The sequence below is a fragment of the Gymnoscopelus braueri genome (genome assembly GCF_963280865.1).
Source record: "Gymnoscopelus braueri genome assembly, chromosome: 9".
NCBI classification, from domain to species: domain Eukaryota; kingdom Metazoa; phylum Chordata; class Actinopteri; order Myctophiformes; family Myctophidae; genus Gymnoscopelus; species Gymnoscopelus braueri.
The window spans coordinates 18,045,093-18,057,860 of record NC_137610.1 but is presented as its reverse complement, the minus strand read 5'-3'; the positions used below and the strand labels follow the sequence as shown (position 1 = coordinate 18,057,860).

General features: G+C 42.8%; 1 protein-coding gene across 1 annotated transcript; it reads right to left on the bottom strand.

The window, feature by feature from the left end:
• Window positions 1–1,333: 1,333 nt before the first annotated feature.
• Window positions 1,334–4,037, bottom strand: LOC308091679 (F-box/LRR-repeat protein 14). The gene has a single exon (XM_080437348.1). It carries the CDS (start codon window positions 3,383–3,385, stop codon window positions 2,174–2,176), a length of 1,212 nt encoding a protein of 403 aa, XP_080293474.1. The 5' UTR covers window positions 3,386–4,037; the 3' UTR covers window positions 1,334–2,173.
• Window positions 4,038–12,768: the final 8,731 nt, after the last annotated feature.

Genomic DNA, 12,768 nt, shown 5'->3' with positions numbered 1-12,768 from the left:
CAGAGCTGATTAAGGGGCTTCTATCATGTTCACTGTAATCATATTTCTTACTTTTCTTTTGCATTTGTAAAAGAAATGTACTGCCTTCTGTCTGTGTTAATAAGAAACAAACTGTGTAAAAAGAAAGCAAAACAGATGTTTGTGAGTATTTGCATTTTGTATGTATGTAAATAAATATATCCTATCAGTCTTGAATGATTATTTTTAATATGTGCATACTGCATATATGTTGGGGCACAAATGAGAAGTTGGCTACTTTTCTTATAATCTCAACCCAAGTATTCAAAACAATGCATACAAGTTCTACGCCTGATCAAAAACAAGCACCCAATGTTGAATGTTAACATTAGAAAATCACAGTTTCATTTAAATCTATTATGCTTTAAAGAGATAATTGCTTATGCATAACTTGAGGTGACCACTGTATTTACAGTTCCTAGAGCTGGATGGGCCATGTCATGTGCAATGGATGTTCTAATCTGCACAAATAAAATGGGTATTATCACCCTGTCCAGACGGCCTTACATGTTCTGGTCTGCCACTTCCACTAGTCTGCCAAATCAAGGTTTCTTTTTGACATTTGATCCCATATAATCGTTATCTTTATCAATATCACATGGATTAAAGCTAAATAAAATCTCACAACTGAACATTTTGTCAGGCGAAGTCCTAATCTGCGATTTGTAAAACAGTGTGAAAGTAGCTCCATCACACTAGCACAGTGATTCCTAAACTATTAGCAAATATGTAGAATTATATTTGGGTTTATGTTAGACACTTTTGACAAGTATTCTATTGCTAGTTTGACCACTTCAAATACTCTTAATCTTAAAATAACTAATAACCGTTAATAGCCAATCTACAAGCACGATGTGTTGTGAGCTTGTACTGTAGATCTAGTTTCATTGCCTGACACGATACCATAGAAGACATGCTGGCTTCTGTGGAATCCAATGACTTACATTTGCTTTAAAACTGATAACAGTCCTGTAGAAACTGCAGTGAAAAATCCTAATTTAACTGCAGGTATTCCTGTGGTTAAAGCGGAGTTGAGTTTGTTGAAATTATTGCAACATAGTATATATAACTGAGAAACTTTTAGATAACAGGTTATCTATAAACTGAAATTGGATGTGTTCTAAAGAAATTTGACAGATAAAATAATTTAAATATCTGGGGAACTACTATGGTATGCATCTGATATCCTGTAACTTCTGCAACTGCCTGGTAATTTCCAAAGCAACACACTTCTTAAATGTTCTGCTACTTACAAATAGGACAAATGAATCACAAAATATTGAAACATAGTTGCCATCTTTATTCATAAATATCACTACAGTATGAATATAAACAATTTTAAATTACTGCTTTTTTAAATCAAACAGTCCAATACTATGTCCTTGGAAACTTCTCAGGAGAGAAGATCGGTGTACTGTTAGCAGGTATTGCATATAGACTTGGCAACTGTTCTTGGTAACTATGCTTAGTTGAAGTCATGTTGACATTGACAATAGCCTGTGATAAGAGATTAGCATACTGTAATATATGATATGGCATTTCCTCAGGAATAAGAAAGTGACAGCCAACTAAAAATATGTAAAGTAAAAAGAAAAGCAATCATCTCACTTCAATTTGAAGTACAATGTTTTGGACAAAACAGTCATTCATTACAAAAAATATTTATTACATAAGCAAAAATACATCGGCCAAAGAAATCTTTTTCTATCAAAAATGTCCATCCAAGGTACTTTTTTGTGAAGTGTTAAAATGACTAGCTATTATTTTGCAATGACATATTTTCTGAAATATCAAAACCTCCATTGGTAAATGTCCCAGAGAAACATGTGATGTGATTTTGAGTTTCCAAGGCAGTAGGCACTCCTGTTTCGTTGATGAGTGAGGTAGCTAGCTAATGAGTACTTTACATAGGCCTAGGTGATACAAAGTAAGTACAGCAATTGAGAGCACAAGAATGAAAACTGTATGGGATTAAGGAGTGGAATACTGCAGTGAAGCTGAATACTCAGAACTCCAATATTCCAGTGATTAATGTTGATTCCCCTCTCCTATTTTAGTCACAGTATAGTAGGCAAAGGTAACAATGGATATATAAACAGTCCATCTCAGTATATGAGTGAACATTATAAACAATGATGACACTTAAGGAGAGCATTCACCGAACTTTCTCACTCTCGGTCATCTGCCATAGTCCCAAGTTTAACACTTTAAGGCACGGGAGTTGTGTTATCCTCTCCAGGCCCCTCTTGGTGATCTTGGTACAACCATACAAGTCAATCCCTGTCAACTGTGTCAGGTGGTCAGCAATCAATTCCAGTCCCTTGTCTGTGATTCTGACACACTGGCCGATGTTGAGGGTCTTTAGTTCATGCATCTGGCGAACCATCCTGTTAATTCCATCATCGCTTATGTGGCAGGAGCAAAGGGAAAGGGACTTGAGCTGATACAGTCCTTGGGCAATGTAAGCTAGGCTCTGGTCCCCAACCTTATCACAGAAGGACACATCCAGTCCATGGAGCTGGAGAGAGCCCATTGCCAGGTGCATTATCCCAGTGTCACTGATGTTGTCACACGAGCGCAGGTTCAGACTGCACAAGTGGGTCATGTGTGAGAGGTGGATCATGCCTGCATCCGAAATACCCCCGCAAAAGCTGAGGTTGAGAACTTTTAGCTTGTTGAGGCCCTTTGAGACATGTTTGAGGGACAAGTCTGTCAGTTTCTGGCAATCCTGCAACGTCAGCTGCTCCAGGGACAGGCAGCCCTCCGCGGCACTCCGGGTCATCCCAGAGAGGTGACCGATGCCCACATCGGACACATGCCGGCAGCTGCGCAGGTTAAGGCTCTTCAGTCTGTGCAAGCCCCAGGCAATGAGCAACAGGCCCGTATTTGTGATGTTGCTGCATCCTCCCAGTTCAAGCACCTCCAGGTTTTTCAGATACTGAGCAATCCGGCCCAAGCTAGAGTCCGTGATCTGTTTGCAGAGGCTAAGATTCAGCACCCGCAAGGATGGAATGTCCTGCACAAAGGCATGCCCAAGTCCGTTGTCTGTGAGGTTGAAGCATCCACATAGGTTAAGGCTTTCGATGTGTGGCATCCCCTGTATCACGTAGCTGAGACTTCGCCTCAGGCTGAGGATCTGAACTTTTTTGATTCCCCTCGTCTGCAGACTGGGGAACAGGGACGGGTTGGCTCTCCGCAGATGGAGCTTAGCTTCCACCCCCCTCCACACAGACTTGTGGTAGGACGCGTCTCTCCAGGCCGCGCACACTTGGGCCACTCTTCCTTTGTCCTTAACATCGAGATAGCTGAAAATGATAGCCAAAATCTCCGGGAAAAGGCAGGATATGTGCGTCTCCATTTCAAACATGGCTGCAGGCGGGGTGGTCTCTGCCGTCGTGGTGGTGGCGAGCACGGATATTGTCGTGGCTAGCTCTCGCCAAAACTGTCCTGCCGAGGGTTGCTTGGCTGGCTAAGGTGGTGGAACGAAAGCTAACGTTAGCTAGCATACGAGCAGGCTAACTAGCTAGCTTGGCTAGTTAGCTTACTGCGATAACATTACGAAAAAAATCAAAACAAAAAAAACACCCATGCCAATGTAGCGTAACCTACCGATGCACGTCGACCAACTGACGCCGCAAAGAGCGGGGTTTCGTAACAAAGTCCTGCGTTATAAAGGACTAGGTTAATGTGGGGAATTCCGACTTCTCAAAGGCGGTCGCGATATTTTAGCTAGCAAGCTGGCTAACTAGGCTAATGCCGTTACGTTGCCAAACTTGCGAGCTTCGAAAGCCAAAGGACCTCCTCCTCCTCCAAGCCAGCCCAGAGCAACCGACCCGATCACTTCAAGTAATTCCGAACTACTTCCATTGCGTTAATCCATTTTCAAAGCCACGATCGTTCAACGTGACTTCTATCTGCAATACGATCGATGGTGGTATTCAGGTCAAGCCAGTTATAATAGTAACTATAGCGTCCAAGAAGTGTTTTCAGTAGCGCCAGCAGTAGCTCCCCCTTTTCACCAGCAGCTCTTTACAATTCAATAAAGGTAGGCTGCATCCCATAGGTCGGAGGGTCCGTCGCGCTGTGATTGGCTAGTGGGTCGTCAGGCAACCGTTGAATCTGGCACTGCTTTTAGACCCTGTGGCCGTTTTGGCAACATTCAAACATTTCAAACAGCCTCAGTCTCGGTGCTCTGGCACTATATTCACTGAAATTTAAACCGTTTCCAATTCTATGCACCACAAAGCAACGTCCCAGTTTCGATTACTAGTTAGTTGCCTAATTTGCTTACGACTAGGCACTTATAATTCAATAAACATATTTTACTTTAACTAGTAACTATTTAGCCAGGGTAGTGGCAATAGTGTAAAGTGCCTACACTTAATAAATGACAAAAAGGCCTGCACCTACCCCTAAAATAGTCCATGGTTAACATGGCAAAGAACAGACAGAACAATTGGATCATCTCGACAGTCAATTACATAAACCAGTTTGAAGAGACAATTGTCCGTAGAATAAACCAAGTGGAAGTGTAAACTGCATCTTTTTAGACAAGTAAGTATTGTGTGATAACACCATTATTTTTAACTCTATGGATAACACAGGTAACAGATGAAGAGTTGGAGCTCGGGGGCTGTAAAACTACGACTAGTATAGCAGTTGCCTTGACAACCAACCAACCGCCAATCGTGGGGCGAGTGAATGTCCCTCCAGACTATGGAATGATAGACATTATCATTCAAATAAACCTAACCCGGCCCAACAATCCATTTTCTTCTCGGATGTTTTAACTGCTACCCCTAGTGGAAACCACCGCCCAATATAACCATGCTACTGGTACTGACCGACCAGCGCCATGACGTCTTTGTCTGTTACAGTTTTTGTTTTGTTGAATGTGCAGTGTTGTTGTTTTTTTGTAATGGACTTAGCAGCCTACTGCAGCAAATGTGAAATGCGTGTGTTTTATGTTTTGTTTTGTTTTGTTTATTTGATTGAATACTTTTGCAAGTTTGGAAACAGTTTGGCAGTAACTATGAACGCCCACTAAAGTTATGCTAAAAGGATAACACAAAAGCCCCCCCGGTGGGAGGGGCTTGTTTCCAGTGTGGTCCATTGTAGACATACAATAGATTGTATGTCTGTTGTATTGTAGACATACAATGGACCAAGACATACAAACTCCATGTACTGAGGAGTTGTATGAGAGTTTCAAACTCTCATACAACTCCTCAGTACATGGAGTTGTATAACATACATTACATATCAGCAACAACACTAAAAGCAACAGAAGTTCTATTCTGAGCCCAGTTTAGTCTTGATATTTGAAAACCACCAGTTGTTTTTTTAGTTGTTTTTTCCCTGATTCGTGCATGGTGTTGAAACTCAACACCCGCCCACTGGCGCGCCCATGCATTTAAATAAGGCCAGGAGTGGCTTTGTAAAAATGTATTGCCCTTTCACACCTCCGATGGGTTGGGCCTGGGGGGTGTTACCAGTAGGACTGGCTGTTTCTAGTTTATTCAAATTTGATACTATGCTTTGAAGTAGAGTCAAAGAAGAAGCTTCTTTCACTGTAACTGTGATACTGACTTTCTGCAGTCTACACTGATCTGATATCAATCGTTTTGAAACACAAGGCACTACTGTATAAACAATCTTAATTTTAGCAGCAGCCTTGTAAGCCCAATTTATTTGATGCAATGCTGACAGTGTGTTTGTGTTCTTTGACTCGTTGCTATTGTGTGGCTCTGTAAGTACTTGGAGTGTCTTTAGGGCAGAGGAAGGAAGACAAGGTGGTGGAATGAGAGTACATGAAAGCATACAGAAACATACAGGAAGACAAGGTGGTGGAATGAGAGTACATGAAAGCATACAGAGGAAGAGGTTGGCGAAGAGGAAATGGGATAGACAGAGATATGATGAAAGTAGACAGGAATACAACAAGATGAGAGGTGGCGAAGGCTAAGGAAAAGGAGTAGACTATGAGGAGTCGTATGAGAGTTTGGACAAGAAGGAAGGAGAAAATAATGTGTACCGATCATTTAGACAGAGTGACACAGCAGGGAAGAATGAGCAACATGTTAGGATGATAAAGGATAGAGATGGAAATGTTCTGACAAGCGAAAAACGTGTGTTGAGAAGATGGAAGGAGTACTTTGAAGGGCTGATGAAGGAAGAAAATGAGAGAGAGAGAACTGTGGATGATGTGGGTGTAGTGAACCAGAAAGTGAGAGGGATTGAGAAGGAGGAAGTGAGGGCAGCTGTGAAGAGAGAAATATTGGAAGACATACCTGTGGAGGTGTGTAAATGTTTAGGAGAGACAGCAGTGGAGTTCCTCACTAGATTGTTCAACACAATCTTGGAAAGCAGGGGATGCCTGAGCAGTGGAGAAGAAGTATATTGGTAATGAATTTCAAGAGCAACGGCGATGTACTGTACAGAGCTGTAGTAATTACAGAGGTATAACGCTGATGAGTCACAGCATGAAGCTATGTGAAAGAGTATAGTGGAAGCTATAAGAGGGGAGGTTACATTTAGCGAGCAGCAGTACGTCAAGGAAGAGCACCACAGACGCGCTGTTCGCCCTGAGAGTGTTGGTGGAGAAGTATAGAGAAGGTCAGAAGGAGTTGCACTGTGTCTTTGTGGTTAGTCAGGAATGGCAGAGAAGTATGTCAGAATGGTGCAGGATATGTACAGTATGAGGTGCGGTAGATGTGACAGACCGGTTCAAGGTGGAGGTGGGCTCATATCAAGGATCCCCAACACATCAAGATCAGTTTCTTTCTTTGACTGTGGAATCCATTCTCCTTTACGGCTGTGAGTGCTGGACACTGATATAAGCTCTGCAGAAGTCCCTGGATGAGTGCTATACCAGAATTCAACGTGTGGTACTGAACATCAAACAGGACGACACACATTACCAACAAGCGTCTACCAAGTGTTTCAGATAAGATAGCAGTCAGGAGAATGAGACTAGCCGGTCACTGCCATCGACACAGATAACTCCCTGCCAAAAACTTTGTAGGCCTATGTGGGAACCAACCAACATGCAGGCATCGATCAAGATTGACAGATGAAGTCAGGCAGGAGGCACCGTGGACTATGATGTTCGGGATTACATTGTGGTTGTGAGAGGAATGAACAGGTTCAAGAGAGTCTGGAAAGGTGTAGGTATGCACTGGAGAGAAGAGGAATGAAAGTCAGCAGGAGTAAGACATAATATGTGTGTGTGAATGAGAAGGACAGTGGAATGGTGAGGATGTACGATAAAAGGTGTAAAGGTGGCAACGGTGAAGGAATTTAAATAGCACGTTCAACTATATCCAACATAATGGGGAGTGTGAAAGAGAGGTGAAGAGAGTGCAGGCAGGGTAGAATGGATGGAGGAAAGCGTCAGGAGGGATTTGCAACAGAAGGGTACCAGCAAGAGTGAGATTGAAGACGTATAGATGGCAGTGAGACCAGCCACGCTGTACAGCTTGGAAACGGTGGCACAGACGGAAAGACGATGATTCTCATTAGGGGTGACAAGGAGGGACAAGCCCAAGGTTCAAGGTTGTGTTTTATTGTTACATCTTGAGTACAGGTACATAAGAGTAAAACTTATTTTTGTTCGGCTTCCTTCAGACAATGCAGCAGCATTGGTATTAAGCCCAGGTTAAAAGGTTTGGAGATAAAGCAAGAGAGGCATGGCTGAGATGGTTTGGACATGTGTGGAGGACCTGCTTGTCCTTGAATGATGCTCTAGGTGGTGGCAGAGTAGGATTATAGTACCTTCTCTGAGACCCCTCAATTGCCTGTGGTATACAGTATAATGCAAAGCAAAGTTAAAGACGGGGTGCCGTGATTTTCAGTGATCCCCCCCCTAAAACATAATCATCAGGTATTATGGTTAAACTAGGAGGAAGATTTTTTTCAAAAAAGTGTACAGAAATAGTTAAAATTATGTTTTTATGTGGACACGCCTCCAGTTCATTAAGTATAGTAGCATGCCATACAGTTGAATTATTGCAAATTAAATAAATATGATTTCAAGAAAAAAACTAATAGCCTAACAAAAGGCAATATAATGTCTGCAGTTGCATTATTGCACACAGCCAAAATGCATCAGTAATATTAGGCCTGCCATTCCTTCCTTTTGGAGAAGTTACTTTCAGTTTCATTTCAGAAAGACACATAGGCCTACACACACACACACACACACACACATACACAATCAAAGTCAAGCGTTCACAGCTGATGTTAAATATTTTGCCCTGCAGGCTCTTAACTATCGCTGGTTATCCTACTAATGTTACACCCTCTGACAAGTGGATTCTACTTTTCAAGATGAGAACAGCAACAATGGTTACAAAGTTTGCAGGGAAATTTCTTTCTCACTTCTTCAGTTGAGACGGTGCTGTGTGGGGGGAGGTGGGGGGGGGCGGGGTGCGGAGAGGAATGCAGCCACTCTCTCTAGGTAGAGTTGAATGGTGATGGTCCTCTGTAGGTTAATGACCTTGGCCGTGGCTTCACGGCTTGGTCATTGTTCTCACAGAACAAGTTTGTCTAGTATTCAGACCCTGCCTCAGTGCATTAGAAGCTGTTTTTTTTTTTTTTTTTTTTTTCTCTCGTTTTTTTCTCTCGTTTTCTAAAATCACATCGTGGGCCAGATTTGACGACGTCGCAGGCCAGAATTGGCCCGCGAAACACCAGTTTGACATCACTGCCTTAGCACCTCCTCCACCACCTTAGCACCACCCACCTGTCCTATTCCCTCCTCCTCCTCCTCATGCCCACACCTGTTGTGTTATGATAATGAGGGGGAGGGTATAATTTTACTATGTCACTAAAGGGCTGTTTTTCTATTGGCACATTTGACCCTCAAGGTTTCAGCCTCCAGGTAGAAACTCAAAATAGTCAGAGAAGACATAAAACACCATATAAAAACACCACCAGGGGGCTTAATGAAGTTCTATCAACCTCATAGACACATGAAAAACAGAAAAAGTGCAAAACCATGGCACCACCTCTTTAAAGGTGGTGCCATATCTTTAAATACAGATATTACAATTGTTTGAACTTTCTGCAGAAGTGTACAAATGCTGAGATTATGTAACATCTTTAGAAATGTTGTGGTTCCTCTTACCTTAACAATTACCTGTAAACAATTTGTTGCAGCAGCACCTAATGTTGAGTCCAACACCAGACAAGGTAATTTCATGATTCTTGCCTGGTGTATAACATCATGAAGGCTACATGAGTCATGGCAGATACATCTGCCATAACACATAAATCAACTGGAGCGCAATTAGGCAAATTAAGCATGGGATGATGGGACATACAGTAGGATGTCATGTCATCAAACAATATGACAGCTGTAATGAAGGGTCTGTCATGATATTTAAAAACAACAACAATGCTCATGTACAATTAGCAAAAAATAGCATGTGACATAAGATGTCATGTCATCAAATGTTATCATGTCTTATATTGCTAATGGTAACATGACCCTATTATGTAATTCTTCATAAACTGCAAAGCAAGTCAGAACATTGTATGATATTTGTCATTATGACATGGTTATATCAGACTTATGACACAGGGTTCAATTAAAGTGTTGGTGTGTGTGTGTGTGTGTGTGTGTGTGTGTGTGTGTGTGTGTGTGTGTGTGTGTGTGTGTGTGTGTGTGTGTGTGTGTGTGTGTGTGTGTGTGTGTGTGTGTGTGCGAGCATGCACGTGCGTGCGTGTCCGTGAACATGAACCTAATGTGCCGCATCTACCTGATGCATATTTTAGTAGCATATTTAGATTTTGATTAAGTTGCTGTGTTGAGCGCTCTGCTGTATCTCCTGTCCCCTCTTCAATTACCATTATGGTGAAAAGTGACTTGATGGTTTCTTTATTTGTCAGCAATACCAATTACAAAGTAAAAGGCATGTGAAATTCATTGTGTGCTAAAAACCAACACAGCAGCTACAGTCTCAAGAGTTAAAATGTTAAAAACTCAGTGTTAAATGTGATCTGTGTAAAAAAAAAAAAAAACTGCATAAATAAATACAAATCTATTAACTCAAGTGCAAACCGCATTGTCATAGGTCCAATTACATTAGCCACAGACATGTGGCCATATAGTCCTGACAATGTAATGTTCAGTGTGTGTTCATAAGTCTGATGGCAGCCAAGAAGAAAGTGCTCCATAGTCTTTTTTAGCGGCTGGCAAGGCTGAGATACCGCTTGCCTGGCCGCAACACTGGCCTGAACAGGCTGTGGCTGGGATCCGTTCAGCCTTGGCCACGCACCGCCTCTCCTATATTCCCTGGAGGGAAGAAAGCTCACCTCCGTCTATGCGCTGGGCTATCTACACCACTCTCTGTAGTGCCTTCTGTTGAAGAACAGTGCAGCTCCCATACCAAACAATGATCCCACCCGTCAGGATGCTCTCGATGGTGCAGTTGTAGAAAGACCTCAGGATACGGGGCTGCTGACCCTGAACTTCTTCGGGCGCCGCAAGCAGTACAGGCGTTTTTGTGCCTTATTCACCACATGCATGGTGTGGGTGTCCCACTTAAGGTCGCCATCAATGTGTGTGCCACTGCCAAGGAACTTAAACTCACTGACTCTCTCTACTGCAACTCCATGGAATGTAGATTGGTGCGTGCTCCCTCCTCGGCCTCGGTGTGGATAGGAAAAGAGAAGCAGGGTTCATTAGAGCAGTGGTTCTCAAAATGTTTTCATGTCAAGAACCCCCAAATTGATGTATGTGTGTGTGATGTATGTATTTGCCTGCGAACCCCCATTTGGAAAGATTTTGTACCAGGGACCCTCATAAGAGAAGATGTAGATGAAACATTTCAAAATTATTTAAATTATTCAAATCAATTTTTCAAAAATAGCCAATCTACAAGTGCACAACGCAGCACATCACGACACGTTGTGAGCTTATAGATCGGTTATTTTAAATAGCTGGCGTATAAAATAGGGTTATAGTGGTTAAACTGTTCCTCATTTGGCTGGGGACCCCTTGGACCCCTGGGGGTCACCATACCTCACTATGAGAACCACTGCATTAAACTGACAGTGGGTCTTTTCTCACAGAAGCTTCTACGAGGAGGGAGAGGCTGAGTTCAGTAACTGGTTCAGTGGAGAAGAAGCTAACCCAGATACTGAAGAGAACTATGCACGCATGAGGGATTCTGGATTGTGGTACAAGATATCCTGTGGTCAAAGTTCCTCAGCTATGATGGTGAGAACATGAAAAGAGGGGATAAATGGGAGAATGCGCGTGCACACGCGCGCGCACGCACGCACGCACGCACGCACGCACGCACGCACGCACGCACGCACGCACGCACGCACGCACGCACGCACGCACGCACGCACGCACGCACGCACGCACGCACGCACGCACGCACGCACGCACGCACGCACGCACGCACGCACGCACGCACGCACGCACGCACGCACGCACGCACGCACGCACGCACGCACGCACACACACACACACACACACACACACACACACACACACACACACACACACACACACACACACACACACACACACACACACACACACACACACACACACACACACACACACACACACACACACACACACACACACACCTGGCAGGCAGCCCAGACATTCTGCAGCAACAAGCACATGGAGCTGGTGAGTATTAGGAACCAGGGGGAGATCCAGGGGGTCCAGGACCTAGTAGCAGCAGGAAACAACATGCCTGTTCAGAGACCCCTGGAAGTGGTCAGAGAAGAACATATCTTCATTCAGAGGCTGTCTGGAAAACTGAAAATATTCCAGATTATGATAGAGGACAAGAGAACTGTGGCCTGTTTTCTCGTTCAGGAAAATGGGGAGACTTTAGTTAAATGTTACTTTCATCAGCGATTTTTCTGCTAATAGGCATTAGTTAATTATGTTCTCTTTTTCACTGTGCTTTCCCTTTTACGATTATCTTGCGATTTGAAGTTGATTTCTTTCCTGTTTAAGACTATCACTCTGTTATGGTATCTACATGATCACACCCAAGTAAAATTCCTGATGAGTGCAATATCACTTGCCCAAAACATTTGATTGTGATTCTCAAATGTTTATCGTATTTCATATGATTCACCTTTGCAATAATACATGCAGTGCCGAGGAAGATAATGAGGGTTTGTCTGACTTTAGAGAATCACCTCTGACACATAATGGCCCTGTTGTGGGAGCAGCCACGCAAAAACAGGTGGGTCTCATCACCTTCTTTTTGAGGGGTCATTTCTTCTCATAATCGTTCAAACCGAAACCCTGAAGCAGGGGGGCACCCACCGTGAGGCCACAAATGCTGTGCATCTTTAGGTGAAGATCACAAAGAATAATGATTTATTACTACAGAATGTCAGGGACAGGTTAAGGATCGGCCTGTCAAAATGACATGAAAGAATGTAAATGATGACACCGTCCACACACAGGGGCAAGAGATGGAGACTGTGACGAATGACTAGAAGAGAATAGCTGTAATTACCTGTGTTTTTTTAACAGTGCATTTATTGGATGTTTACCATAAAATATACTATATTTATATATTTCAGTGATAGAATTTGAACTCATCCTTCAACCCAAGCTCCTTCCCCCCCACCTATTTCCCATTACTGGTACATAAAAAGTAAAGGTAAACTAATGTAAACTAATTTCAGAAATCAGAATGTTATTTCTAAATGAAGCAATAAATCTTTTTGATAGTATAATGTATTTATCATTAAGAATGATCA